A 26,190-nucleotide genomic window follows, 5' to 3' on the forward strand; every position below is an offset into this window, starting at 1 on the left:
GGGAAGGTCTAACGGACCTGGTTTCAACAGCTACCGCGGGTAAATCTACCTTTTTTGCCCTATGTTCCCCCACAGCAAAAGAAAACGCAGCAGTATCAGATGCAGTCCTCTCGGTCACATAAGTCCAGAAGAGGTCGGGGCTCTTCCTTCCTCGCCAGAGGTAAGGGTAGAGGGAAAAAGAATGCCTGCTACGGCCAGTTCCCGGGAACAGAAGTCCTCCCCGGCTTCTACTAAATCCACTGCATGATGCCGAGGTTCCACTGAGGGAGTCCGCTCCGGTGGGGGCACGTCTTCGACTCTTCAGCCACGTCTGGGTTCAGTCGGATGTGGATCCTTGGGCGATGGAAATTGGGTCCCAAGGTTAGAAGCTGAAATTCAAAGACATGCCTCCCCGCCGATTCTTCAAATCGGCTTTACCAACGGCTCCCCCAGAGAGGGAGATAGTGTGGGCGGCAATTCGAATGCTGTGCCTACAGCAAGTGATTATCAGGGATCCCTTAATGCAAGAAAAGGGTACTATTCAACCCTATTTGGGGCAACCGAAACCGGATGGCTCGGTCAGACCCATTCTCAACTTAAAATCCCTGAACCTATACTTAAAAAGGTTCAAGTTCAAGATGGAATCGCTCAGGGCAATGATCTACAGCCTGGAAGGGGGGGGGATTTTATGGTGTCACTAGACTTAAAGGATGCATACCTTCATGTCCCCATTTATCCTCCTTATCAAGCATACCTGAGATTCGCTGTACAGGCCTGTCATTTCCAATTTCAGATGTTGCCGTTTGGGCTTTCCACGGCCCCAAGGGTTTTTCACCAAAATAATGGTGGAAATGATGGTACTCCTGCGCAGGCAAGGAGTCACAATTATCCCGTACTTGGACGATCTCCTAATAAAAGCGAGATCGAAGGTACAGTTGCAGAAAAGCCTGTCGCTCTCCCTGAGAGAGTGCTGCAACAACATGGCTGGATTCTAAATCTACCAAAGTCACAGTTGGTTTCAACAACTCGGCTGTCTTTCTTAGGCAGAATTCTGGACACAGAACAGAAGAGGGGTTTTCTCCCAATGGAAAAAGCCCAGGAACTCCAGAACAGGGTCAGAGACCTGTTAAAATCAAAAAGAGTGTCAGTCTATCAATGCACTCGAGTACTGGAGAAAATGGTGGCGACCTACGGGGCCATCCCCTTTGGCAGGTTTCAGAATAACCCTGTCCCCCAGGGCCAGGGTGTCTCTACTGTGGTGGCTGCAGAGTGCTCATCTTCTAGAAGGTCGCAGGTTCGGCATTCAGGACTTAGTCCTGGTGACCACGGACGCGAGCCTCCGAGGATGGGGAGCAGTCACACAAGGAAGGTATTTTCAGGGACTGTGGTCAAGCCAGGAGGCTTGCCTACACATCTACATACTGGAATTAAGGGCCGTTTACAATGGCCTACGACAAGCAGAGAATCTTCTTCGCGACCTACCGGTTCTGATTCACTCAGACAACGTCACAGCTGTGGCTCATGTAAACCACCAAGGCGGTACAAACAGCAGAGTGGCAATGGCGGAAGCCACCAGGATTCTGCGGTGGGAAGAAAATCACGTAAGCGCTCTGTCAGTGATATTCATTCCAGGAGTGGACAACTGGGAAGCAGACTTCCTCAGCAGACACGATCTCCATCCTGGAGAGTGGGGACTTCATCAAGAAGTCTTTACAGAGATAACAAGTTGATGGGAGCTTCCTCAAATAGACATGATGGCATCACACCTCAACAAGACGCTTTGGAGGTATTGCGCCAGGTCAAGGAACCCTCAGGCAGTAGCGGTGGACGCCCTGGTGACACCATGGGTGTTTCAGTCGGTCTATGTGTTTCCTCCTCTTCCTCTCATCTCCAATATATTGGGAATCATAAGACAGAAAAGAATACTGACAATACTCATTGTTCCAGATTCCGCAGGAGCACCATCATTACCGCCATTACCTTGGTGAATATTCTCAAGGCCGTGGAGAGACCAAACGGCAACGTCTGAAATTGGTAATGACAATCCCGTACCGCAATTCTGAGGTACGCCTGATGAGGTGGATAAATGGGGACATGAAGGTATGCATCCTTTATGTCCCGAGTCACCATAAAATCTCCCCCTTTCAGGCTTGCAATGACCGCTCTTAGCAATTCCATCTTGAACTTGAACCTTTTCAGGTATATGTTCAGGGATTTTAAATTCAATATGGGTCCGACCGAACCGTCTGGTTTCAGGACTACAACATGGTCGAATAATAACCCCCTCCTTGTTGAAGGAGGGGAACCTTGACCACCACCTGTTGAAGATACAATTTGTGAATTGCAGTTAACACTGTTTCCCTCTCGTGGGGGGAAGCCGGCAGGGCCGTCGGTGAGGGGGCATCTTCTCAAAGTCCAGCTTGTATCCCTGAGACACAATATCTATTGCCCAGGGATCTAACAGGGAGTGAACCCACTTGTGGTTGAACTTACGAAGGCGTGCCCCCACCGGGCCCAGCTCTGCCTGTGGAGCCCCAGCGACATGCAGTGGATTTTTGTAGAGGCCGGGGAGGACTTCTGATCCTGGGAACTAGCTGTGTTGTGCAGCTTCTTTCCTCTGCCCCCGCCTCTGGCAAGAAAGGACGCACCTCGGACTTTCTTATTTTTTTATTCGAAAGGCTGCATTTGATAATGTCGTGCTTTCCTAGGCTGTGCAGGAATATAAAGCAAAATATCAGAATGACCAGCTATAGCTGTGGAGACCAGGTCCGAGAACCCTTCTCCACACAATCCTCAGCCTTCCATATGCCTCTTAAATCGGCATCATCTGTCCATTGCATATTCTACAGGACACGTCAAGCAGAAATCGACATAGCTTTGACTCTAGGACCCAGTATGCTCATGTCTCTTTGGGCATGTATATATATATATATATATATATATACACACACATATCTCTTAAGACAGCATCTTTAATATATTATATATATATATATATATATATATATATATATATATGCATACTAGGGTCTCAATCTCTGCTGATAATGATAAGGTACCTGTCTACGCTGCCACTGCGCTATAAACCCATGCCGACACAATCGCCGGTCTGAGTAGTGTACCAGAATGTGCACGCTCTCTGCAGGATCCCTGAGAATAGCTAATGCTACCTTCTGGGCAAACGTGACACCCTAGGGGAAGATTCCCATCACATCCTGGCCCTAGTGGGGGAAAGGATACTGCCTGAGAATTTCTTGTGGGAAGCTGCAGTCTCTTGTCTGGAGATTCCCGCTCTTTTTCCTCATGAGAGGAGGGAAATTTACCTCAGCTTTCTTCCCCTTAACATGTGTACTCTTGTGTCAGGGACAAATGAGTCATCAGTGATATGCAAATCATCTTTTATTACAATAATCATATATTGAATACCTTTCTGCCATTTTGGCTGTAACTTCGCATTATCGTAGTCGACACTGGAGTCAACTCCGTGTCGATATCAGTGTTTATTATTTTGGATAGTGAGCATTGTGAGACTCTGAAGGTCTGTGACATAGGGACAGACATGGATAGATTTCCTGTCTGTTCTCTAATCTTTTGTGCAATAAATTCACCTTAGCACTTACACATATCCAAACAGGTGTCGGCGTTGTCGACGGAGACACCCTCTCACACACATTTGCTCTATCTCCTCCTTAGGGGAGCCTTTTACCTCAGACACGTCGACACACACGTACCGACACACCACACACACAGGGGATGCTCTATTTGAAGACAGTTCCCCCACAAGGCCCTTTGGAGAGACAGAGAGTATGCCAGCACACACCCCAGCGCTATATGACCCAGGAATCACACAGTAACTTAGTGTTAACCCAGTAGCTGCTGTATATATTGTTTTTACGCCAAATTTATGTGCCCCCCCCTCTCTTTTCCACCCTCTCTATCGTGCTTCTGCAGGGGAGAGCCTGGGGAGCATCCTCTCAGCGGAGCCGTGGAGAGAAAATGGCGCTGGTGAGTGCTGAGGAAGAAGGCCCCGCCCCCTCAGCGGCGGGCTTCTGTCCCGCGATTTTGTGTAAAAATAATGGCGGGGGCTCATGCATATTACAGTGTCCAACTGTATATATGCTGCTTTTGCCAGGAGGTACTGAATTGCTGCCCAGGGCGCCCCCCCCCTGCGCCCTGCACCCTACAGTGACCGGAGTGTGTGGGTGAAATGTGGGAGCAATGGCGCACAGCTGCAGTGCTGTGCGCTACCTCATATGAAGACAGGAGTCTTCTGCCGCCGATTTTGACGTCTTCTTGCTTCAACCCGCCGGCTTCTGTCTTCTGGCTCTGCGAGGGGGACAGCAGCGCGGCTCCGGGAACGGACGACCAAGGTTAGGTCCTGTGTTCGATCCCTCTGGAGCTATTGGTGTCCAGTAGCCTAAGAAGCGCAACCTAGCCGCAGTTAGTAGGTTTGCTTCTCTCCCCTCAGTCCCATGTAGCAGAGAGTCTGTTGCCAGCAGAAGCTCTCTGAAAATAAAAAACCTAACTAAAATACTTTCTTATTAGCAAGCTCAGGAGAGCTCACTAAAATGCACCCAGCTCTGTCCGGGCACAGATTCTAACTGAGGTCTGGAGGAGGGGCATTGAGGGAGGAGCCAGTGCACACCAGTAGTACTAAATCTTTCTTAGAGTGCCCAGTCTCCTGCGGAGCCCGTCTATTCCCCATGGTCCTTACGGAGTCCCCAGCATCCACTAGGACGTTAGAGAAAGTGGGTTTTGGAGTATCACAGTGGGCCTTAATGCGAATTTAAATTCAGACCAATATACTCTAACTCCCTTGCATCCTGCCATGCAGCAAACAGCTGGTAACCATGCACTTCAAAAGCCTTGTAGTCTGCAGTCTTTTTCCAAAATGCCAGGATTTCAAGAAAGCTTTGCAGAGATTGTAACTCATGTGCTAGTCTGCAACGGATAACACATAGCTGAAAAACTTAGGCAGACTAGCCAACCTCTTTAAAGAGCTGAGGGAGGGTATAGAGAAAAAAAATTATCAGGAAAAGCATAGTCAGCATATGGCCGAATGGCTGATGGAATTTTCCAGGGCAGAGGCAACTTCCTCCCATGAGACATAATATATTCAATATGCTTAAGTTACATAACTACGACGGATGTAAAAGACATTCAGTGAACCCAACACCACAGTCTACCAACATACTTTAACAATTCTTGTATGTTTAAAGGCAGTAATGGGAAATTCAAGCGCTTACTGGCCATCATGGGAGATGTAGTTCATCAGGAGGTGAGGTATCAAATTATGTTCATTCAGCTAAGGACTAAAAGCACATTCAGGCTGCTCTGTCAGCCCGACACATGTCTGTTGAGAAATATGTATGCATTATTATTTAAAGAAAGGTCTTTTTTTATTAGACCAAAACAGACTACTCTACTGTGTACACATTGGGGGCTATTCAATTGTTTGAAAAGTCAGTTGGGAGTATGTTTTTTTTTTTTTTTTACTATCTAATAGACAGGAAAATACAGACACCCAAACGACTTTTCAAACAATTGAATTCCACCTATTGGGTGGTATTCAATTATTTTCACCCCCTTCCACAGCTGTTCTGTTTCTGCTGATGGGCTTGGTATAATCATTTTAGCTCACTACCAGGCGCCCAGCCCTTTACGCAGCTAAACCTGATGATTTCTATGGGGGGGGGAAAACACCTCCATTCTACCGAGCCTATGTTCCTTATTTTGTTATTCATCGCTCTGTTTTCCAGTTGGTAAAGGACCATACATAAGTCACATCGTCAGGACATGGTATACTAAATGACAATGGAAAAGATTACCTGCATGGATCCCCATTTCTGCTCACCACTGTAAAATCACCACTTTTATTTTTTTGTTCAAATTCTTAGGCAACAGGATTCCTCCCGGCGGCCTAAGAATCCTTTTGTGAGTCATTAAAATCTGTTACCAATTAAGACTAAATCATTCCAAATTTTAGGGACAGACTCTCATAAACAACCAGTAAGAACAACACTTGTCAAAAGCGCTGCTGTACTGTACAGTACAAAATTCTGGAGCTGAATTGTGGATTCCCTTCCCATTGCAGATATACACACACATATATTTGTATCATCAGTGCTTAGTGATGTCATTAAACACTTCATATACATCCTTAATGTTCTCTAAGCAAGTCTAGAGAATAAGGACAGATATTTCATATCACTGCAATTGGTCTCTACTGTAAAACAGACAATCTGCGGGATGAAATGCCGCCCGAGTACGGCGGCTGTGCGGGATGAATTTTCTTTACAAGGACAATCACTTACAGGGCATTACATCCAGCCGATTATATCAGAGATCAAACTACAAAGGATTTAGAATTGAAAACCAATGTTATTATAAGTATTAATATAAAAGGCGTCTAAAAATAATGTAACATGTACTGGAATGCCTCACCGACATCTAGGTTTCTTATCATTTATGGTAGATTATGCCCCATATGATGATGAGGATAGATCTACAAACTACTGTAAAATACATTTGACATCTCTCACAGCATTTCCCCCTTAGACAATACTGATATAAGGGATCATGAAGCCATACCAAAGGGAGTACCTAGATCTTCTAAAGCACAAAAACGCCCCCAACATCCCTCCTCTGAAAAAGTGATGTACATTGCTGTGCACTCCCGCGATTGGTGTAAAACACATTATGTGCAGCTCCGCTGACCAACAGGCCACTCTCTTGGCTCCTGCACTCTCCTGTTTATAGGAAAACTGCAGATTACAGATTATAAATGTAAAAAGCCATGGTTACCCTGTTATTGGCCAATTCAATAAATGACTAGTATAAATCCTGGTACAAACACCTGTGAAAGATATCTTTATTATCACTTTTCATTATCATTGATATAATGCATTACTACCATTATCACAGATTGTTTACAGGACCCTCCTGATTTTCGGCTACATAAAAGGTTGCTACGTATGTGTGTGTATGTATGTATGTAAATATATATTCGTATATCAATCTCGGACCCCTTCTTGGGCTCCTTATACGGTATCGCACTCCTCCACCTGCCCTTATATACCATATCCACATGCCCTTGATCATTTATATATGCCACCATTCCCTACTGACCCTGGAGAGTGTGTGGAGGCGAGACACCACACTTTCTCTCCCTGGCCTGCCCAGCACTGGAGCATAGACGATGGCAGACTGAGCTCTCTGCATTGTGTAACACCCCTGCGGGTCCTCCTTCCAGTTGCCGCCACACAAATGCCCGCAATATTCCAATCATACTGCAGCATTTGGGGCACTGTAAGTGACATCACAGACCCAAATCTGCTACTTGCAGATTTAAAAAAAATCTTGGTGATTTGCATAAACAGAATTTTTATGTAAATCTCTGAATGAGGTCAAATGTCACAGCAACCCTGCTTCTGTTTCTGCCGGCCATAGTGATACCCCTAAGGAGAGAACTAGAAATTAAATCAGATTTTTTTGGCCTTTACCAGCAACCTCTTGCCAACTGTTCAGTGAATACAGGGATGCCTCAACTGTGTTTACTCACCAGGTTTACTTTTAACACACAAAAATGAACTACATGTCCAAGGAGAGTCTGTCAGCAGTTGGGGCTGCTTGACAAGGTCATGACATGGTTATTTCTGTACCTGGGTTCAATCAGACATTGTAGATGCATGTAATAGGCTGGAGCCATATCTGCATTTTAGACACATTTTTTAATGCTTGGAAAAAGCTCAGACATTTTTAGGATTTTCTTCTTCTTTTTTTTTTTTTTTAATACATAAATAATTAAGCACTTAATAAATATATGTATATGCAAATATACAGTAGACCCTACAACTAGACATCCTGAATGCAAGGTAACTGGTATTTTGTAATTCTAAAAACTAAGTGGATTTTTTACAAAGCTTCAGGTTGTAAAACCCTGATCAGGTGTATGCCTGATATTTAAAAGGGCAACGTTTTTAATAGCAAAACATGGCTAGTAAAAGCATTGCCCTTTTTTTTTTTCTGCCTGGCTCCCTCACTTTCTATCCTCTGACATCTCCACCATTATCATGGGTGATTTCAATATTGCTATTGATTGTCCAAAATCTGCTGCGCATGCCTCCAAACTACTCTCTCTAACCTCCTCTCTTGGCCTCTCCCAATGGACTGACTCCTCTACTCATCAGGCAGGCCACTGCCTTGATCTAGTATTCACCAAACTATGCTCCATCTCTGAACTCACTAACACTCCTTTCCCCCTATCAGATCACAACCTTATCACCTGCATGCTTTCCTCTGTTAATTCAAACCCTGTGTTGCGGAAGTTCTCCAATCTTCCTCAAACTCGCAGAAATATTAACACAATTAATCTTCAAGAACTTTCCACTTCACTCCAACAACTGCTTTCACCTATTTCTGCATTCACCTCTCCTGAGATGGCTGTATCACACCTTAATAAGACTCTAGAACTAGCCCTTGATGAAGTGGCTCCAGCTACCCATCACACTCCACGTAGGCCTAGATGTCAACCATGGCACTCCAAATCAACAAGACAACTACAAAAACTCACACGAAAACTTGAACGTCAGTGGCGTAAATCTCGTATTTCAAGTGACTTCCTCACATATAAGACAGTCTACCATTCTTATAAAAATGCCCTGGACACTGCCAAACAAACATATTTCCAAACTCTTATCTCTGCTCAAGCCTCTAACCCCAAACGACTCTTTAATACATTTAAATCACTTCTGAATCCTCCCGCACCTACCCCACCAGCCACTATCAAGGCACAGGATCTTGCTTCCTACTTCAAGGAGAAGATTGATAAGATCCGAGATGAAATGGTATGCTCTTCGGCAGCCAGTGACCTGCTCCGTTCTGTACCTGAACCCTCTGGCACTCTTTCTTCATTTGATCCCATAAATGAAGATGAAGTATCATCACTCTTCTCATCCTGCTTCTCTACTACCTCTCCTCTTGATCCTTTACCCTCACAAATAAGTAAAGCTCTGTCTCTGGTGCTCATCCCTACCTTAACTAACATCTGTAATCTCTCTCTCTCTACTGGTATTTTTCCTTCACTTTTCAAGCATGCAGTGATTACTCCCATTTAAAAAAAACAAAATTCTGACCCTAATTCTCTCTCAAACTACCGCCCTATCTCTCAGCTCCCTTGTCTCTCTAAGCTACTTGAGAGACTTGCCTACACTCGACTCACACACTTTCTTAACTCATACACTTTGTTGGACCCACTTCAGTCAGGCTTCCGTTCCCAACATTCCACAGAGACGGCACTGACTAAAGTGGTTAATGATTTGGTCACTACGAAGTCTAAAGGCCACTACTCACTACTTATTCTTCTAGATCTATCTGCTGCATTTGACACTGTAGACCACTCTCTTCTCATACAGACACTACAATCCCTAGGTCTTAAAGACACAGCCCTTTCTTGGTTCCTATCGTACCTATCTAATCGCTCCTTCAGTGTTCGCTTCTCTGAATCTACCTCCTCTTCGCTACCTCTTTCAGTTGGAGTACCGCAAGGCTCAGTCTTGGGTCCTCTGCTTTTCTCTATCTATACCTCATCTCTTGGTAAACTAATCAGCTCTTTTGGTTTTCAGTATCATCTGTACGCAGATGATACTCAAATCTACCTATCCTCCCCTGACTTGTCCCTATCTGTACTGGACCGTGTCACTGAATGCCTTTCTGCCATCTCATCCTGGATGACATCTCGCCACCTCAAACTTAATATTTCAAAGACAGAGTTAATTATATTTCCACCGGCCAATAGTAGGTACCAACCTGATATCTCTATCACTGTTGAAAACTCGACTATCTACCCTACCCCACAAGCTCGCTGCCTAGGTGTCATCCTTGACTCTGATCTGTCCTTTGTTCCCCACATTCAATCTGTCTCAAGATCATGTTACATGCATCTAAAAAATATATCCAAAATACGACCATACCTTACACAAGACACTGCTAAAACTCTAATCCACGCTCTCATTATCTCCCGCATTGATTATTGCAATAGTCTCCTAACTGGTCTTCCCAAAACAAGACTCTCACCACTACAATCCATTCTGAATGCAGCGGCGAGGCTTATCTTCCTCGCTAGACGTTCATCGTCTGCAGATCCACTCTGTCAGTCCCTCCATTGGTTACCTGTACTCTACCGCATTCAATATAAAATACTTTTACTCACACACAAGGCCATTAACCAAACTACACCAACGTACATCACTTCGCTTAACACAAAATATCTCCCAACCCGACCTCTTCGCTCTTCACAAGATCTGCGTCTCTCATCCACACTCATTACTCGCTCCCACTCACGACTGCAGGACTTTCATCGGGCTGCACCCACCCTGTGGAATGCCCTACCACGCACAATAAGACTCTCCTCTAGTCTCCAAACCTTCAAGCGTTCCCTCAAAACTCACCTCTTTAGGCAAGCGTATCAAATTCCTGAACCGCCCACATAACTTTCATAAACCTTCCTATCAAATTACATCCACTCTTTACAGTCCACACATATCCTCACATGTCTTCTCATTCTATGCAATAGATAGCACCTTTCCTTGTGTACATATGCCTATTTCCCTATAGATTGTAAGCTTACGAGCAGGGCCTTCCTACCTCTATGACTGTTATCACCCAGTTTGTTATTGTTATTTCAAATTGTAAAGCGCAACGGAATTTGCTGCGCTATATAAGAAACTGTTAATAAATAAATAAATATCCAGCATAAATAAACACAATCAGAAGTGACCGTGTTGCTTAGTAAATAAACCCCCAAGCATCCATGCTGCAAACCTAACCCTTTAATTGTAGTTTAAAAAACAAACATTACAAATGTTGGTCATTACCAAGGAAGTTGAAATATCAAAGAAAAATGAATTCCTGCTTTGCCAGGTAGACACTTCTGCCCTCTCAAATCAATAATATGCATACTTGTCATTTCTAATGACTGCACTACTAATGTAACGTACAGATATCCTCTCGATCCCCATCCAAGCATAATACTGTACTGACATAAGCTCCTGTAGAACTGGATATCGGACAAGTAGCTGTCAGTGCAGAAGTGGCATCTAATGGATATGCTGCAGCACCTGACAAAATCACTTGTTGCACTTACTACAAGTTCTTTGTCCTGACTGGTCCAATAGGAAGGAAAAACATTTTTATTTTTTTTCCATTCAAGGACCATGTCAACCTGAGGCAATGAGTACAGAGCAACACGGGTAGCCAGCACACCAATTTTGAATACAATAAATAAAATGTTTTTAATCCAATATAGCAAAATATTGGCATGGCAGCACAAAGAATTATTATTGGCAGTCAGATATCCGGGTATTTATATTCACCCCTTGCCTAAACATGGGATCAAGGTTTCACCAATCCATCTAAGGTTTCACCAATTCCTCCAGGAAGGTGGCCGTTACCACCGAAACGGTATAGTTGACTGACTGATGGATTTGTGAAACCTGGACACCATATTTGTGGAAGGGGTGAAAATAAATACCCGGGCATCTGACTGCCAATAATTCTTTGTGCTGCTATGCCAAGATTTTGCTATATTGGATAAAATACTTTTTTTTTTTTATCATTCAAAATTGGTGTGCTGGCTACCAGTGCTGCTCTGTACCCATTGGCTCAGGTTGACATGGATCTTGCTATATTGATATTATAGCCAGCACCCTCACTGTTACTGAAAATATAGTTCCCAAAGCATGTGAGCACTCTCAATTATCAAATGGCTGATACACTGCAGAGTGATGCATAGATGTATGTCTTGAACAGTCGAAAAGGGTACCGAGGTCGACGGACAGATTAAGTATATGGCATTAATGGAATATATATATGCACGTTTTGCTGCTATATTGAATGCAGGTATCAGAAGCTGGTGTTTTTACTGGGTGGTGGTGAAGATTCCTTAAATAAATATATATGGATTTTTGATAATTGAGAGTACTCTCATGTTTTGGAACTGTGTTAATATAACCAGGCTTGGTTACAGCTGGCTTTTTGACGGAGCACCTTAAATGATCAAGAAAATGGAGGAGTGAATACATTGCTATATTATAAATAATAATAATAATATATAATACACACACACACGTTAAAAATTAAACATCAGTGTAGCTTTTTCTTTAATGGGCCTAGGTTACCATATTTCGATAACAAGGACTCCATTCTGAGATCAAAGCTTAAGCCAAGTGAGCTGCACTTTCAGGAAGAAACTGAACATTACAGTAATGGTACATGATCACAGTAGCAATAAACGGTCAGCTTATAAATCTATTGTCTTGCAGAGGATGTTTGTGAGGGAGGGGTAAGGGAGGTCAACCCTGTCAATAAGTGTTAGTCACAGATGAACAACGCGGATAAGTGACCTTGTTTTCTGTAAATTCCAGATGAATTGAAAAAAAAAAAAAAAAAAAAAAAAAAAACACCTTACAAAATTACATTAGATTGGAAGAGACCAAAATGTTTCACTTATACCCCGTTCACACTGCACAAAAAACCCGGTATCGACCCAGTGTGAACGGGTCACTGCTGAATTCCCGGCACAGTGTGAACGGGTTACCCGGGTCGATGTGACCCGGTACCCATTTACAGCATAGGGAGAGGCGGCACTGGAGATGATCTTATCTCCAACGCCGCCTCTGCACCTGCCCCCGATGGCAACCCGACCCGGCATATTGCCGGGTCAGGAAGCCACCCTGTTCACACTGCACGGGTGCAATGCCAGATCGCACCCGGGATTGATCCGTTTCCAATTCCCGGATGCGACCCAGCAATTGCAATGTGAACAAGGTACACTGCTCAAAAAAATAAAGGGAACACTAAAATAACACATCCTAGATCTGAATGAATGAAATATTCTTATTAAATACTTTGTTCTTTACATAGTTGAATGTGCGGACAAAAAAAAAAAAAAAATCACACAAAAATTAATAAAGGAAATCAAATTTATTAACCCATGGAGGTCTGGATTTGGAGTCACACTCAAAATTAAAGTGGAAAAACATACTACAGGCTGATCCAACTTTGATGTAATGTCCTTAAAACAAGTCAAAATGAGGCTCAGTAGTGTGTGTGTGTGTGTGTGTGTGTGTGGCCTCCACCTGCCTGTATGACCTCCCTACAATGCCTGGGCATACTCCTGATGAGGTGGCGGATGGTCTCCTGAGGGATCTCCTCCCAGACCTGGACTAAAGCATCCGCCAACTCCTGGACAGTCTGTGGTGCAATGTGGCGTTGGTGGATGGAGCGAGACATGATGTCCCAGATATGCTCAATTGGATTCAGGTCTGGGGAACGGGCGGGCCAGTCCATAGCATCAATGCCTTCGTCTTGCAGGAACTGCTGACACACTCCAGCCACATGAGGTCTAGCACTGTCTTGCATTAGGAGGAACCCAGGGCCAACCGCACCAGCATATGGTCTCACAAGGGGTCTGAGGATCTCATCTCGGTACCTAATGGCAGTCAGGCTACCTCTGGCGAGCACATGGAGGGCTGTGCGGCCCCCCAAAGAAATGCCACCCCACACCATTACTGACCCACTGCCAAACCGGTCATGCTAGAGGATGTTGCAGGCAGCAGAACGTTCTCCTTGGCGTCTCCAGACTCTGTCACGTGCTCAGTGAGAACCTGCTTTCATCTGTGAAGAGCACAGGGCGCCAGTGGCGAATTTGCCAATCTTGGTGTTCTCTGGCAAATGCCAAACGTCCTGCACGGTGTTGGGCTGTAAGCACAACCCCCACCTGTGGACGTCGGGCCCTCATACCACCCTCATGGAGTCTGTTTCTGATTGTTTGAGTAGACACATGCACATTTGTGGTTTGCTGGAGGTCATTTTGCAGGGCTCTGGCAGTGCTCCTCCTGTTCCTCCTTGCACAAAGGCGGAGGTAGCGGTCCTGCTGCTGGGTTGTTGCCCTCCTACGGCCTCCTCCACGTCTCCCGATGTACTGGCCTGTCTCCTGGTAGTGCCTCCATGCTCTGGACACTACGCTGACAGACACAGCAAACCTTCTTGCCACAGCTCGCATTGATGTGCCATCCTGGATGAGCTGCACTACCTGAGCCACTTGTGTGGGTTGTAGACTCCGTCTCATGCTACCACTAAAGTGAAAGCACCGCCAGCTTTCAAAAGTGACCAAAACATCAGCCAGAAAGCATAGGAGCTGAGAAGTGGTCTGTGGTCACCACCTGCAGAACAACTCCTTTATTGGGGGTGTCTTGCTAATTACCTATAATTTCCACCTGTTGTCTATTCCATTTGCACAACAGCATGGGAAATTGATTGTCAATCAGTGTTGCTTCCTAAGTGGACAGTTTGATTTCACAGAAGTGTGATTGACTTGGAGTTACATTGTGTTAAGTGTTCCCTTTATTTTTTTGAGCAGTGTATTATTAATATAACACCACTTTCAGACAGAAGCCGGGGCTTGGATCAGAGATTGTGGTCACACCTCCTCACTCCCCAAGTTCGGTGGAACCAGAGTCACAGCTCCTACCCCCCTTTCACACCGCACTTTTGGCCTGGGTTAGACCCAGGTCAGCCCTGCTATATACTGTGTGTCATAAGAAATTGACTGTTTGGGCACACAGAGATGAGGTCATGAAAAGCAGGTGGTGACTGCTCACTGCATTGCATTAACCATGGCAATGAGTTCCCACTGAGTAGCCCGAAGTTCCTGAGTTATTGCTGTTTATTTGCAGTTTCACACAACAAATGAGAGCCTGACGCAGCTGCTTACGCTGTGCTTGGCACAGTGTTCTGTCAGGGGGAGAAGGGCACAATTTCTGGCAATGTGCCATGCTGTCTGCGTCTATTTTTGTAGCTCCTTGATGACATTAGATGCAAGCCTCACTGGCCCACCCACTCAGCCAATCAGCTCTGGTTACTGCAACCTGGATCCAAAAACCTGGGTCGCACCATTTCACACACAGCGGACAACCCATGTCGGACCCAGGAAAAACCCAGGTAAATACTGTACCAGTGTTGCAATTTCGACCCAGGTTGATCAACTCACACAGGAAAATGACCCCGGTCTACTCTGTGTGAATGGGATAAAGGAAAAAAAATTCTAAGCATTTCAGTTTAAAACAGGCAATCTTCCATTTAAGGCAAGGTTTGTGTATAAATTATTATCTATTATTATTTATATGATATTGTGCCAACTAAGCAAAGACAACAAAATCTTTGTTGCAGTTACAAATGGAAAAAAAGTTATTGCTCCAGCAAGAAAAAAAAAAAAAAAGAGACCGCTACTTAAGACAAGAAAGAACAAAACTATGTACATGGATTACACTGTTGGAGTATTTTCTGTACTGTACCAGTCAACAGTGAGATCTGCATTGCTCATGTTGATTAAAGACCAACTGATATCCTGTATGCTGCGTCACTGCAGTGGATCTAGAGATACGCACACTAGCTGCAATATATATATATATATATATATATATATATATATATATATATATATATATATATATATATATATATATATATATATACATATATATATATATATATATATATATATATATATATATATATACACACACACACACACACACACACTCATACATATATACACACATACATATATACACACACACACAGGTTGAGTATCCCATATCCAAATATTTTCCGAAATACGGAATATTCCGAAATACAGTGAAATCTTTGTTTTTTGATGACTCAATGTACACAAACTTTGTTTAATACACAAAGTTATTAAAAATATTGTATTAAATGACCTTCAGGCTGTGTGTATAAGGTGTATGTGAAACATAAATGAATTGTGTGAATGTAGACACACTTTGTTTAATGTACAAAGTTATAAAAAATATTGGTTAAAATGACCTTCAGGCTGTGTGTATAAGGTGTATATGTAACATAAATGCATTCTGTGCTTAGATTTAGGTCCCATCACCATGATATCTCACTATGGTATGCAATTATTCCAAAATATGGAAAAATCCGATATCCAAAATACCTCTGGTCCCAAGCATTTTGGATAAGGGATACTCAACCTGTATATATATTTTTTTTATTATTATTATTTTTCTTTTTTTACACACATTTTTTTTTTTTTTTAACCACACTAGCGTCTGAATACAGTTATTTCATTTCTAGTGAATATTAAAGCATTGTACCAATTAAAAGAATAAATAAAAGATAAATTGTGGCTTATTGGAAATATTTACACTGTAGTATGGTCCGCCAGAACTATTCCAGCTGATTATACAATCTCTAGATGACCTCCAAAAGAAGACCTTATTCGCATAGCAAGATACTGTTTCTTTTTTATTTCGTAGGACGCTGTATTATTCACTTCAATATATTGGAGCACATAGATATAGGAGAGATAAGGGTAAAGCAAAAAAAAAAAAAAAAATCATCAAGTAACTTTGTATCTGGAACAAACCATGTTGAAATGCTAAAAGTGCATTATTTTATTTGTGCATGCAGGGTATATACTGGACAACTTTATCTTTACACTGCAATTTAGAGTTGAGCTAGGACACGCCCCTCTCAAATTTAAATCTCTGCACGTTACATCTGCCCCACCTGCAGTGCAGCATGGTTTTGACCAGGTGTACAGTTACTTGCTCTTTTCTGCTTTGCTTTCCCCTCAGAATCAGCCCCATGGAGCGATAGAGCACATACTGCACACATAACATAGACTTAAGGCCCATACACACTGGGCGATTATGAGCTGAATGCAGGTCACTTTTGGTGTGTTGAGCGGCTTTCAGCTCAAAGCCGCCCAGTGGGTATGCACAAGCGATGAGTGGTGAGCGCTGATGCGCGCTCCTGCTTCATCGCTGGCAGCCGCCGTTCATCTACTGTTATTACTAGCAGATGAACGGCGGGGTGAGCGGCTTTCCATAGCGTCCTGCTATGGAAAGCCGCTCACCCCCGCTGACATCGCTGGGCAGCGGGGAAAAGCACTCATTGTGTATGCACTGAGCGCTTATCAGCCCAGCGATGTCAGTGATCATCGCTGTGCATGCACGCTGGGCAAAAACGCCCCGTGTGTATGCACCATAATTATCATAAGTGCATCAAGAAACTCTGTATCTATATAGATTTTCTGACTTTGCAAAGTGGTATAATCTGAAGGCAAATTTGAGCTTTAAACCTGGAGGTTGTTACAGAAATAAGAGGTAAAATTGCACTTTGTGCAAGACCTTGGTCTTTGAGCTACATTGTTGGGATGTGGTAAAAGGGATGCTTGGAGTCTGCTGAAGCCTGAGCAATTTAACAACCAGCTGCTGATCACTACACAAAAAGCTGGCACCAGGTTCTGAGAAGGCCAGCCTGGGCACGTACTGTAGATGAAATCACCGACCTACAGCCACAGGTAGAGAAACCCGCTTGCTGGTTTCCAAAATTAGGATGCAAGTTTTGGCAAAAGAAAAGTTTAAGGTTCTCAAACTTTTTTGAATCACGGCGCCCTAGAGTATCAGAATGTTTTTCACAGCACCCCTAGGCCAAAAAATTCTTACATTTAATATTTATTTCTATATTTCTCATTAAGTAAAATTGTGTTTATAGGTCATCCTTAGATTTAATTGTATGGTGAGGGGCAAGATTTGCTTCTATTTGTCCACGTATTTTATGATTGACACCCAGCTGCACTGGTTATGCCTATTACATTATAAAACATAAAAATCTTTTTAATTGGTCCTGGACCACCAACCCAAGGCGCCCCTGCAAGTGTCGTAAGGCAACCCAGTGTGCCACGGCACACAGTTTGAGAACCACTGGTTTAAGGATTAAACAGTCAGCTTAGAAAACATAGCAGTCAGAAAAGAGACATGATACTTCCTAATGCTGAACCTACATCTTTTTGGAAGAGATGAAAATGACACTTTTTCTATCTTGTCCATCATAATGAAGCAAAACAATAGTTATAAAATAACATTTTCCTAGTACAGTGGCAAGGATCTCTCCTTCAAGTAGTGCCAAAGAGGGCTCAGATGCTTATTGCCAGCAGCAAAAAAATAATGTATCCTTATAGCTATGCAACAACAACAACCAAATAATAACACATACATGGGGACAGAATGATGGATACAAACATAAAAATACATGTCAATATCTATCACTAGTTTTAGCCAGCAATAACACAAGGAGCAACAGATGTCACCTTTCTGTATCTCATAAACCACCAATTTGTGATAGATAGATAGATAGATAGATAGATAGATAGATAGATAGATAGATAGATAGATAGATAGATAGATAGATAGATAGATAGATAGAACTCCTACAGGCTGCCTCTTGTATGCAGCCATGGCATAGAAATACTGCTCAGATTTTAATAATAATACATTTTATTAGTTTTTTAAAGAAAAACGGGTTCTGACTTCAAAGTAGATAAAGCTTCAAGATAAAGGGGGCATGCAATTAGACAAAGTAAATTGATCCACAAGGGGTAATTCAACTATTCCCAATAGCAGACACTATCAGGGATTTGGTTCACCTGCCATTTTTTCCTGTGGCAGTGATTGCAAAAATACATGGATCTGGGAACTTATCCTGAATCCATGTGTTTTTCACACGGAAAGGGGTAAATTGTTCTGCGAAAAAAATGGGCATTAATTGAATTGCCCAAAAAAACATTGGGCAAAAAATCATGACATAAGACAAATTTTTTTTTAGCAAAAAAATGTACTGTGACTAATTGAATTCCCCCCAATTACTTCTGGAATAACTGCACTTTTTGTGGCATTTAAATAAAAAATTTTTTACCCCAAGCCATAGTTCACGTGGTATGTTTTATGACATAACTTATTTCTTGTGGATTGAGCTCTAAAAATCTTGATTTTGGTTATCATCCTTCCTAGAAATAGGTTGTCTTAATCTGGTGTGTTTAATTATTTATTAACTTACAAATGTTTATCTCTGTGTAAATATTTAAGCATTTGCTCACTAGTCAGTACACAGCACTTGGATATGTTAAGCATAATGTATACCACTATTATGTAATTACAAGTTATTCCTGTAAAAAGGTTAATGTTCTGAAGTAGGTGTTTTCACTGTAATCATAGATCAAATATAATAAAGCACAAAATTTTTTTTTTTGGGGGGGGGGGGGGGGCATTTCTTCCAAAATTCAAGGTTGCCCGCTAACTACTACCAAATTTTTAGGAAAGTCCATTCATAAAAGATCAATACACTATTATGCTAGCCGCAACGTACAGTACACAGTATTACAGTTTATTATAAAAGAAGCCAACCACCAAGCTTAATCACGAAATAGATTAGTTTATTTATAAAAAGAATTGCTGCAGACATATATACCATATAGGGGAGTATTCAGAGTATGTGAAATGTATTTCCAGACTGCGCAATAAAACGTGCATGCATTTGTCTAAAGTAGACTTCTGCATATCATTGATTTGCACCCTACTTACTACTGGAAAGGTAGAACACAGGCAGGAAGTTGTAGGCCAAGTACGGTAAAGGCTTAGCTACAACATAATGAGACATAGATGCATCTGCCGGAACAGCTGTTCGTGAGCCTCAGATGGTGACACATGTGTACCCCTAATTACGGCTCTTTTGCTAGTTGACAGGTGTGAGCTGCATTGCCACTAAACAGCCACTTATGTCCCTGCAGCAGGAGAAAGTGATGACTGGCAGTACTCCCATGGCAGACAGAGAGGGGGATACTTTGTAATGCTAATGACCCAGTGAATAACTGGTTGGAATTACACAATCGAGTCATATTATTATGATCCCCTCCTACATAGGACGTTGGCAGCGCGTAGCCTATGAAGAAAGTCATCTGTCGTGCACTGGCTTGGTGGGTATATAAGGTGTGCGATAGGCCGTCTGCACACCTATCACCATACCCTCCATCGTACCTTTTTGACAGGTACGGTACCTTTTTTTATGGTCTGTACCGATTTTTGGCTCTCCAAACTTCCAGTGAAAGTATACGAAAAAGGGGCGTGACCATGCCACTTTACCCGTGGCCATGCCCCCTTTTCGAATTTGTACCAATTTTTATGTGTAAATTGTTGGAGGGTATGTAACACTCATTGTTGTCATGGGTAAAAGGTGAGATTTATCAGAGTTGCAAAAAGGGATGATTATTGGCTTTCGGGCCAAGAGTGGCAGTATTTCTGAAACCGCGCAGTTTGTTTGTTTGCACCTTGCCTTTAAGTTGCTACCTTGAATCACTGAGGGACGTCAGGACTCCGGTGACAGCCTCTCTCCCACAAGCCCCATGCTCAGCCTCAGTCTGAACTTGATCTTCCTGTCTGAGGCTCAATCAGACTGAGTTAGCAGCATGTAGATTGTGTAGCTGGATGGAGCATGTACAGTGGCTACAGCAGCACAGATAGGGAAGCCAATCCCGGGCCATTTTTTCAATCCCGGGTATCGGGATTGAAAAATGGCCATACCCGGGATTGGCTTTTATCTAGGTGGCCGCCCCCTCCCTCCACCCCGCCCGCCCATATAACATAACATAACATACCATATACCGAGGGCGGGCGGGAGGGGAACATCCGCTGATCACTGCTGGGAGCCGCTGACAGCACAGCGTGACCTCTCACGCTGCACTGGGGACCCGGAAAGAGGAAGCCGGGCAGCGTCTGAGCGTCCTGTGGACGCTCAACGCTGATCCCTCAATCCCCGGGATTGGAGCTTCCAATCCCGGCCATTTTTGGGCCTAAATCCCGGGATTCCAGCAATCCCGATCCCGGGATTGGCCACCATAAGCACAGAGAGCTTTATTCAAGTTTGTTAGCAAACCAAAAAAAAAAAACACACTAATGGGCAAAACCATGTGCAGTGCAGGTGGGGCAGATGTAACGTGCAGAGAGATTTAGATTTGGGTGGGGTGTGTTTAAGCTGAAATCTAAATTGCAGTGTAAAAACAAAGCAGCCAGTATTTACCCTGCACAGAAACAATATAACCCACTTTCACATATACCTGTGTCGTACGTTGAAGAAATATAAATGACAAACGTTAAAGCTATGCTACACTGTACTTTCAATCAGGTATTATAAATCCCTGTATAAGAAAAGACAAAAAGGCAAACTGTATTATTCTAATACTGGCCACATATACAGAGAGTAGTTGTTCTCGGTATCAATTTCAAAGTTGAAAATATCAAAAACAATACTTAAAAAGAATAAAACAACAATGCACATTGCTACTTGCATTGGTGCAGTACAGTGGATTGCAGAGCAATACAGCAGTATTTATTTAGGCACAGACTAATGGGAGAGAGTTGAGTAGAGCAAAACACAGAATAAGTGCGGTAGTACATCGCTTATGTAGTTCACTGGGCAACGCTGGCACATGGAAATGATAACAGAGCAGATTCCCCAGATCTGTTATCAGAGGTAAAAAAAAAAACTATTCAGTGATTTAACACGGCAGAGGACACAGCTGTGGGCCCAAGTATTGTTACTAAATTTTCAGAACAGTGTTCTTTTAAGAGAAGTGCTGAACTAATAGTTACTCATTTCTTGCAAACCCCAAAAAGTTTGTCCTATGAAAACACACACCAGTTAGATCAGAGCCTCTGCTCACACTTGCCTAAGTGGTTCCATTCCTGGCCTTTCATTGTAATGAGGCTATTACATCCAGCTTGAAGGCCAAAGAGGTAAAGCTATGTCAGGAGGTGTGTGTGTGGAGGCTGGGAGAGAGAGAGCGCAAAACTTTTCCAAAAAGTATAGCAATTACCTCAATATTAGCACTCCCGCAAAAGCAACAGACACCCTTACTCATATCTCCATTTGTATCTACCTACTGTTATACCATGGTATGCATGAGTAGTCTCCTAAATTTTTCTCTGAAGCACATTTTCACAGTAGTTTACCCATTCTGCACACTTTAAGAAGGGTATTTATCAAAGCTTGGAGAGAGATAAAGTACCAGCTTCTGCCTTACATTTTCCAGATGAAAGTTAGGAGGTCAATGGACATGATTCAATTCTGAGAGAGTTTAATAGCGCCAGGAATTAGCAGATTTCTGAAAAAGTGTCAGCGCGATGCTGATTTCTGCCCTTAGCAGGGTGGAAACATCATCGCCCCGGGCACTTAAGTCGGAGAAAGACGATTCTTCCAACAAAAGACCCTGTTTTGTCCAGGAGAACGGTCGTTCTCCGACTTACATTGGGCTGTATTTAATAGCACCGGGAGCTAATTCCCGATGCTATTCAACACTCTCAGAATTGAATCGTGCCCATTAGTTGGTACTTTATCTCTCCAAGATTTGATAAATACACCCCCTCCTACCCCTTTTAAACAGGAGGTTTCTACCTGGGACTTTTCCCGGGTTGACCCTGTCACACAGAAGAAATACCCGTGTTGATCTGCAAATTACCAGGTAGAGCTGCACTCGGTAATTTGCTTCCCTGTGTGAAAGGGGAGTCAGGCTGGGTCCGGCTAAGTGATCAGGCATTGAAACTCCGGGAAAAATTAGTGAATTTTAGATGTTTCTGTCTGAAAAGGGGTATAAGGGAGTTATTCAAAGATGGATGCAGATTTTGCTCCCGCTGCGAAATTTGCATCAATATGCTAACATGCTGGGGTGGTCGCCCAGCCCAGGGCAAGTCTACCCAGCATGTGTGGCGCCACCCCTGCCTGGGCAGCCTGGCTGCGAAGACAGGGGCACTGCTGCCATGTTTCCATATTTAGGAAATGCAGGCGACACACTGCAGGTAATGCAGGTGACGCATATTCAGGAAAAAGCGATGACACCTGCGTTTTCCAATCTCTTCCCTCCTAATGCCGCCCTTCGATCACATACTTCCGGGATGTGATCGCAGGGTGAAGGGTAGCATATTAACACCAGTGCGCAGACCCTATCGACGGGGCTGCTGCATGCAAATGCGGCAGCTACATCTAACTCTGAATACAGCCCTAAATCTGCAAGACAGTTTTAGATAAATATATGGTAAATGCTACACTGTAGCTTAGGTTCTAGGCTTTAGCACGTAATAAGGACTTTGGCTTTTATTGATTTGTTCTAGCAAGTAGAACAAATCAATACAAATCCGAACTCCCTTCCCAAGTGCCATTAGCCAAACATACAGGTTAACGTGTCTCTTCAGTCACGCGGTGCTCAATATTTGGTCAGCGAAATATCTGTATGATGTGCTTGGGAGCAGATGTAAGTTCTCATACACTAAATTAATTAGCCATCTGAATGCGAGTGATATTTTAATACTTCTCACTAAATAATTTTATACCTGGCCTATGAATGTTTAGTTCTCTTTGAATACAGGTTTTCCCAGTTTAGCACGCTTATGGATATTCATTAATCCCATATATTCCACCTACGAGGCGTGAGAAAGCAGAGTGTAAGCTACTTTTCTATAGGACATTCATATTCATAGAAGGAGCAGGGGCCCAGAGTATTTAAGAGATTGTGGGCAAATCCATACGTTGCACATTGTGACAGTAATGATTACTAGTTTATTTATCTATAAACAAGTTACCAGCCTGTCAAAATGACAGCTCATAACAGTGATGTCAGTGTCGGCAGCTGTGCGCGCCTGCAGGGAACAACACTTTAATTGCTCTGTTAGGCGCCATCTAGTGGCTGCTGGCACGCAAACCACTTGAATTCTCCCAATACAGGTGAGGAGCAGTGTTATCATCCTATATAATAAACTGCTAATAGAATATTGCAGGACCATGTCTTCACACAGATGACGATATTTGCCATGCAATGCATACCTCATAGTGCATCTATGAGATTTTTCAATTTTACTTTTCAATCCACAAACAAGTTGTTGTTGTTTTTTTGTCCATTACGGTCTATACTGATTTATCATGCTTGTAAATAACCACTGGAATTATTGCTGTATTTATACTGTCAAATTAGTTGTTTTTTTCCCCTTTACCAAGGAGTTAAATAGTGGCACTACCAATATAGGGTAACACAAAATAGATAAAATAATCAACTCATTTTAAAATGGCTACACAATCCCCTCAAGTTAAGTATTAGAGATTTCCAGTGGTTCCCCCTCACATCTGGTTTGCAAACACGTCCTTCTCCCATGAATCTCCCTTTCTCTTCCTGCCAGCGTTAAATGCCATGTCACGCACTGAAAGCGCACTGCAGCCTCGCTCTCTGGAGGAAGCCGCTGCTGTGCTTGCAGATGAAGTCTGGAAATTGCAATGGAGATGCCTTCACAATGTCAGCCTTGTTTTCTTCATCAACAGCCCCAACTGCTTATGCATAAATAATTAAAATGAAGGCAGAGGGGAATCACAAGCATACATATCCATGGAATGCACAAATAGAACTTCCCATGGACACACATCACAAAGTACAGCCATGTATTTTCCATCACTGCAGTACTAAGCATCTGTGCACACTAATATCAGGCCCATTTGCAAGTACAGAGTCTTCATCTTCACATCTGGAAATCAGATCATCATCAGGGTCATAAATACCAACACAGCCCATTATACTAAGCAGACTCCCACCTAGGCCTTTCAGAGAACTACATGACCAAGACAGTCTTTTTCAAGCTCAAATGATTTATATGCATCACAGCCCATATGGAATAGAATTCTATGCAAGGGATAGCAGAACATCCGCACATACACACAATACAGAAGAAAATCATAAAAAAAAAAAAAAATTATCCTACTGTATTAGAAAAACAGGTAATGAAATAACAGCAATTCTGGTATAAAGCAGTAACCATAATGCTATATGCACAGAATGATAGCCCAACTCATAAAGGTAACGCAGGAGAGGATCAGTAATACATAAGATGGGCATATAGATATTATATACATTTATGTAATGTACAGGAATAATAGGAATCTCACAGGATTTGCTTGATTATACAAACCTGTCATTGTAGGTATGTATTTCTGAAACCTACTGAAAAAATGGCTTGTACTGAAAGGCAGACCCTTAAGAAAAGGAATCACCCATCCCCCCAAATGGCACCTTCCTAAACAAATCACATCCCATTGTTACAGTAAAACCACAATAGACCTGATACCTTATCAAATACAAGGGCACAGGACAATGAATGATTGTATATTGCCAATGTGTTAGGAGGGGATCCATACATGGATAGTGGGGCCTTCATCTTGGTGTCACAGTGCCTTTCCCCACTAAGGTACAGGGACAATGGGGGGTGGAGGAAATGACACCGGGAACTTTACAGCAGAAATAATGTTGGCAGAGGAGCCAGATGCATTGCACAGACACAACTGATTACATTGTTACATGGAACCATTCCATGCAGGAGGCATATACACTAGCCCTCAGTATGCTCTGCTGCCACAAGCCTGTGCACACATAGGAAAGTCAGGGATGATCAGACAAGTGTGGTGCAGCCATGCTATGCTGCACATTTCCCAGATTGCAATCAGTGAGCAGGCCTGCAGCGAGAAGGTGCAATAACACAAGACATCCACCCCACCTCCCCTGTGCACGGCGCTGGATACCGGGTATAGCAATGACAAGGCTGTACTCACCATCGTTGACAGAGGTGGCGTGGACATGCAGGACGCACAGATGCAGCAGCAGCAATCCCAGAGCCACAACCACTGGAACATCTGTCCTGAAAGACGGCATTATGGGGCGAAGCACTAACGGGGGGCTAAGGAAGATGGAGGGGAGGGGGTGCCTTTATCCCCGGCTAGCCTCCGCCTGCCAGGCTCCCTCCACCACTCCTGGATACCAAGTCACCGGCAGCCACTGGGAGGGGGGGAGGTAGTCCACCCAAAATGGGACTGGTGAGGAGGCTGGAGGAAAGGGGAAAACACCAGCAAAATCTGTAGTCCAGTGTCGGGGAGATGTGTGGGGGAACTGGTGGTCAGGTAAGGGGAGGCATGCAGTCTATGCTGCTGCCCCTCTGCCTCTCCTCCTCTCTCAGCAGCAGCAGTCTTCCAGCCAGGGTGTCCCCCTGATCATGAGGGGCTGAGGAATCCAGCAGTGTTATTAATGAGAGAGGGGGAATGGCTGGAGAGAGTATGTGTGGGAGAGGAGGAGGGAGGGGAGTGATGAGGGGGGGCGGGCTTGGCGTCTCTTTCTCCCCTCCTCTAGCCCGGGCTAGGGCCGGGTGTTGTGTGAGTGTCAGTAGGCAGCAGCAGCAGCAGCAGCGATCATGTCTCATAAATAGAATGTGGATGAAAGCAGCAATCACAGTGACATGCTACATAGGCTGCAGCAGCCCTCAATCT

General features: G+C 43.4%; 1 protein-coding gene across 2 annotated transcripts in view; it reads right to left on the minus strand.

Moving 5' to 3' along the window:
* LRP1 (LDL receptor related protein 1) overlaps positions 1-26,001 on the minus strand; it is a 486,645-nt gene extending 460,644 nt beyond the window's left edge. Inside the window, exon 1 of one of the 2 annotated variants that reach the window (XM_063952427.1) lies at positions 25,483-25,987. In XM_063952427.1, the coding sequence (XP_063808497.1) occupies positions 25,483-25,582 (100 nt within the window). In that variant the 5' untranslated portion in view covers positions 25,583-25,987. Of the gene's footprint in view, positions 1-25,482 lie in introns of both variants that reach the window. The other variant, XM_063952431.1, reaches the window with a different exon arrangement.
* Between the last annotated feature and the right edge of the window lie 189 nt (positions 26,002-26,190).

The sequence above is a fragment of the Pseudophryne corroboree genome, chromosome 2 (genome assembly GCF_028390025.1).
Source record: "Pseudophryne corroboree isolate aPseCor3 chromosome 2, aPseCor3.hap2, whole genome shotgun sequence".
NCBI classification, from domain to species: Eukaryota; Metazoa; Chordata; class Amphibia; order Anura; family Myobatrachidae; genus Pseudophryne; species Pseudophryne corroboree.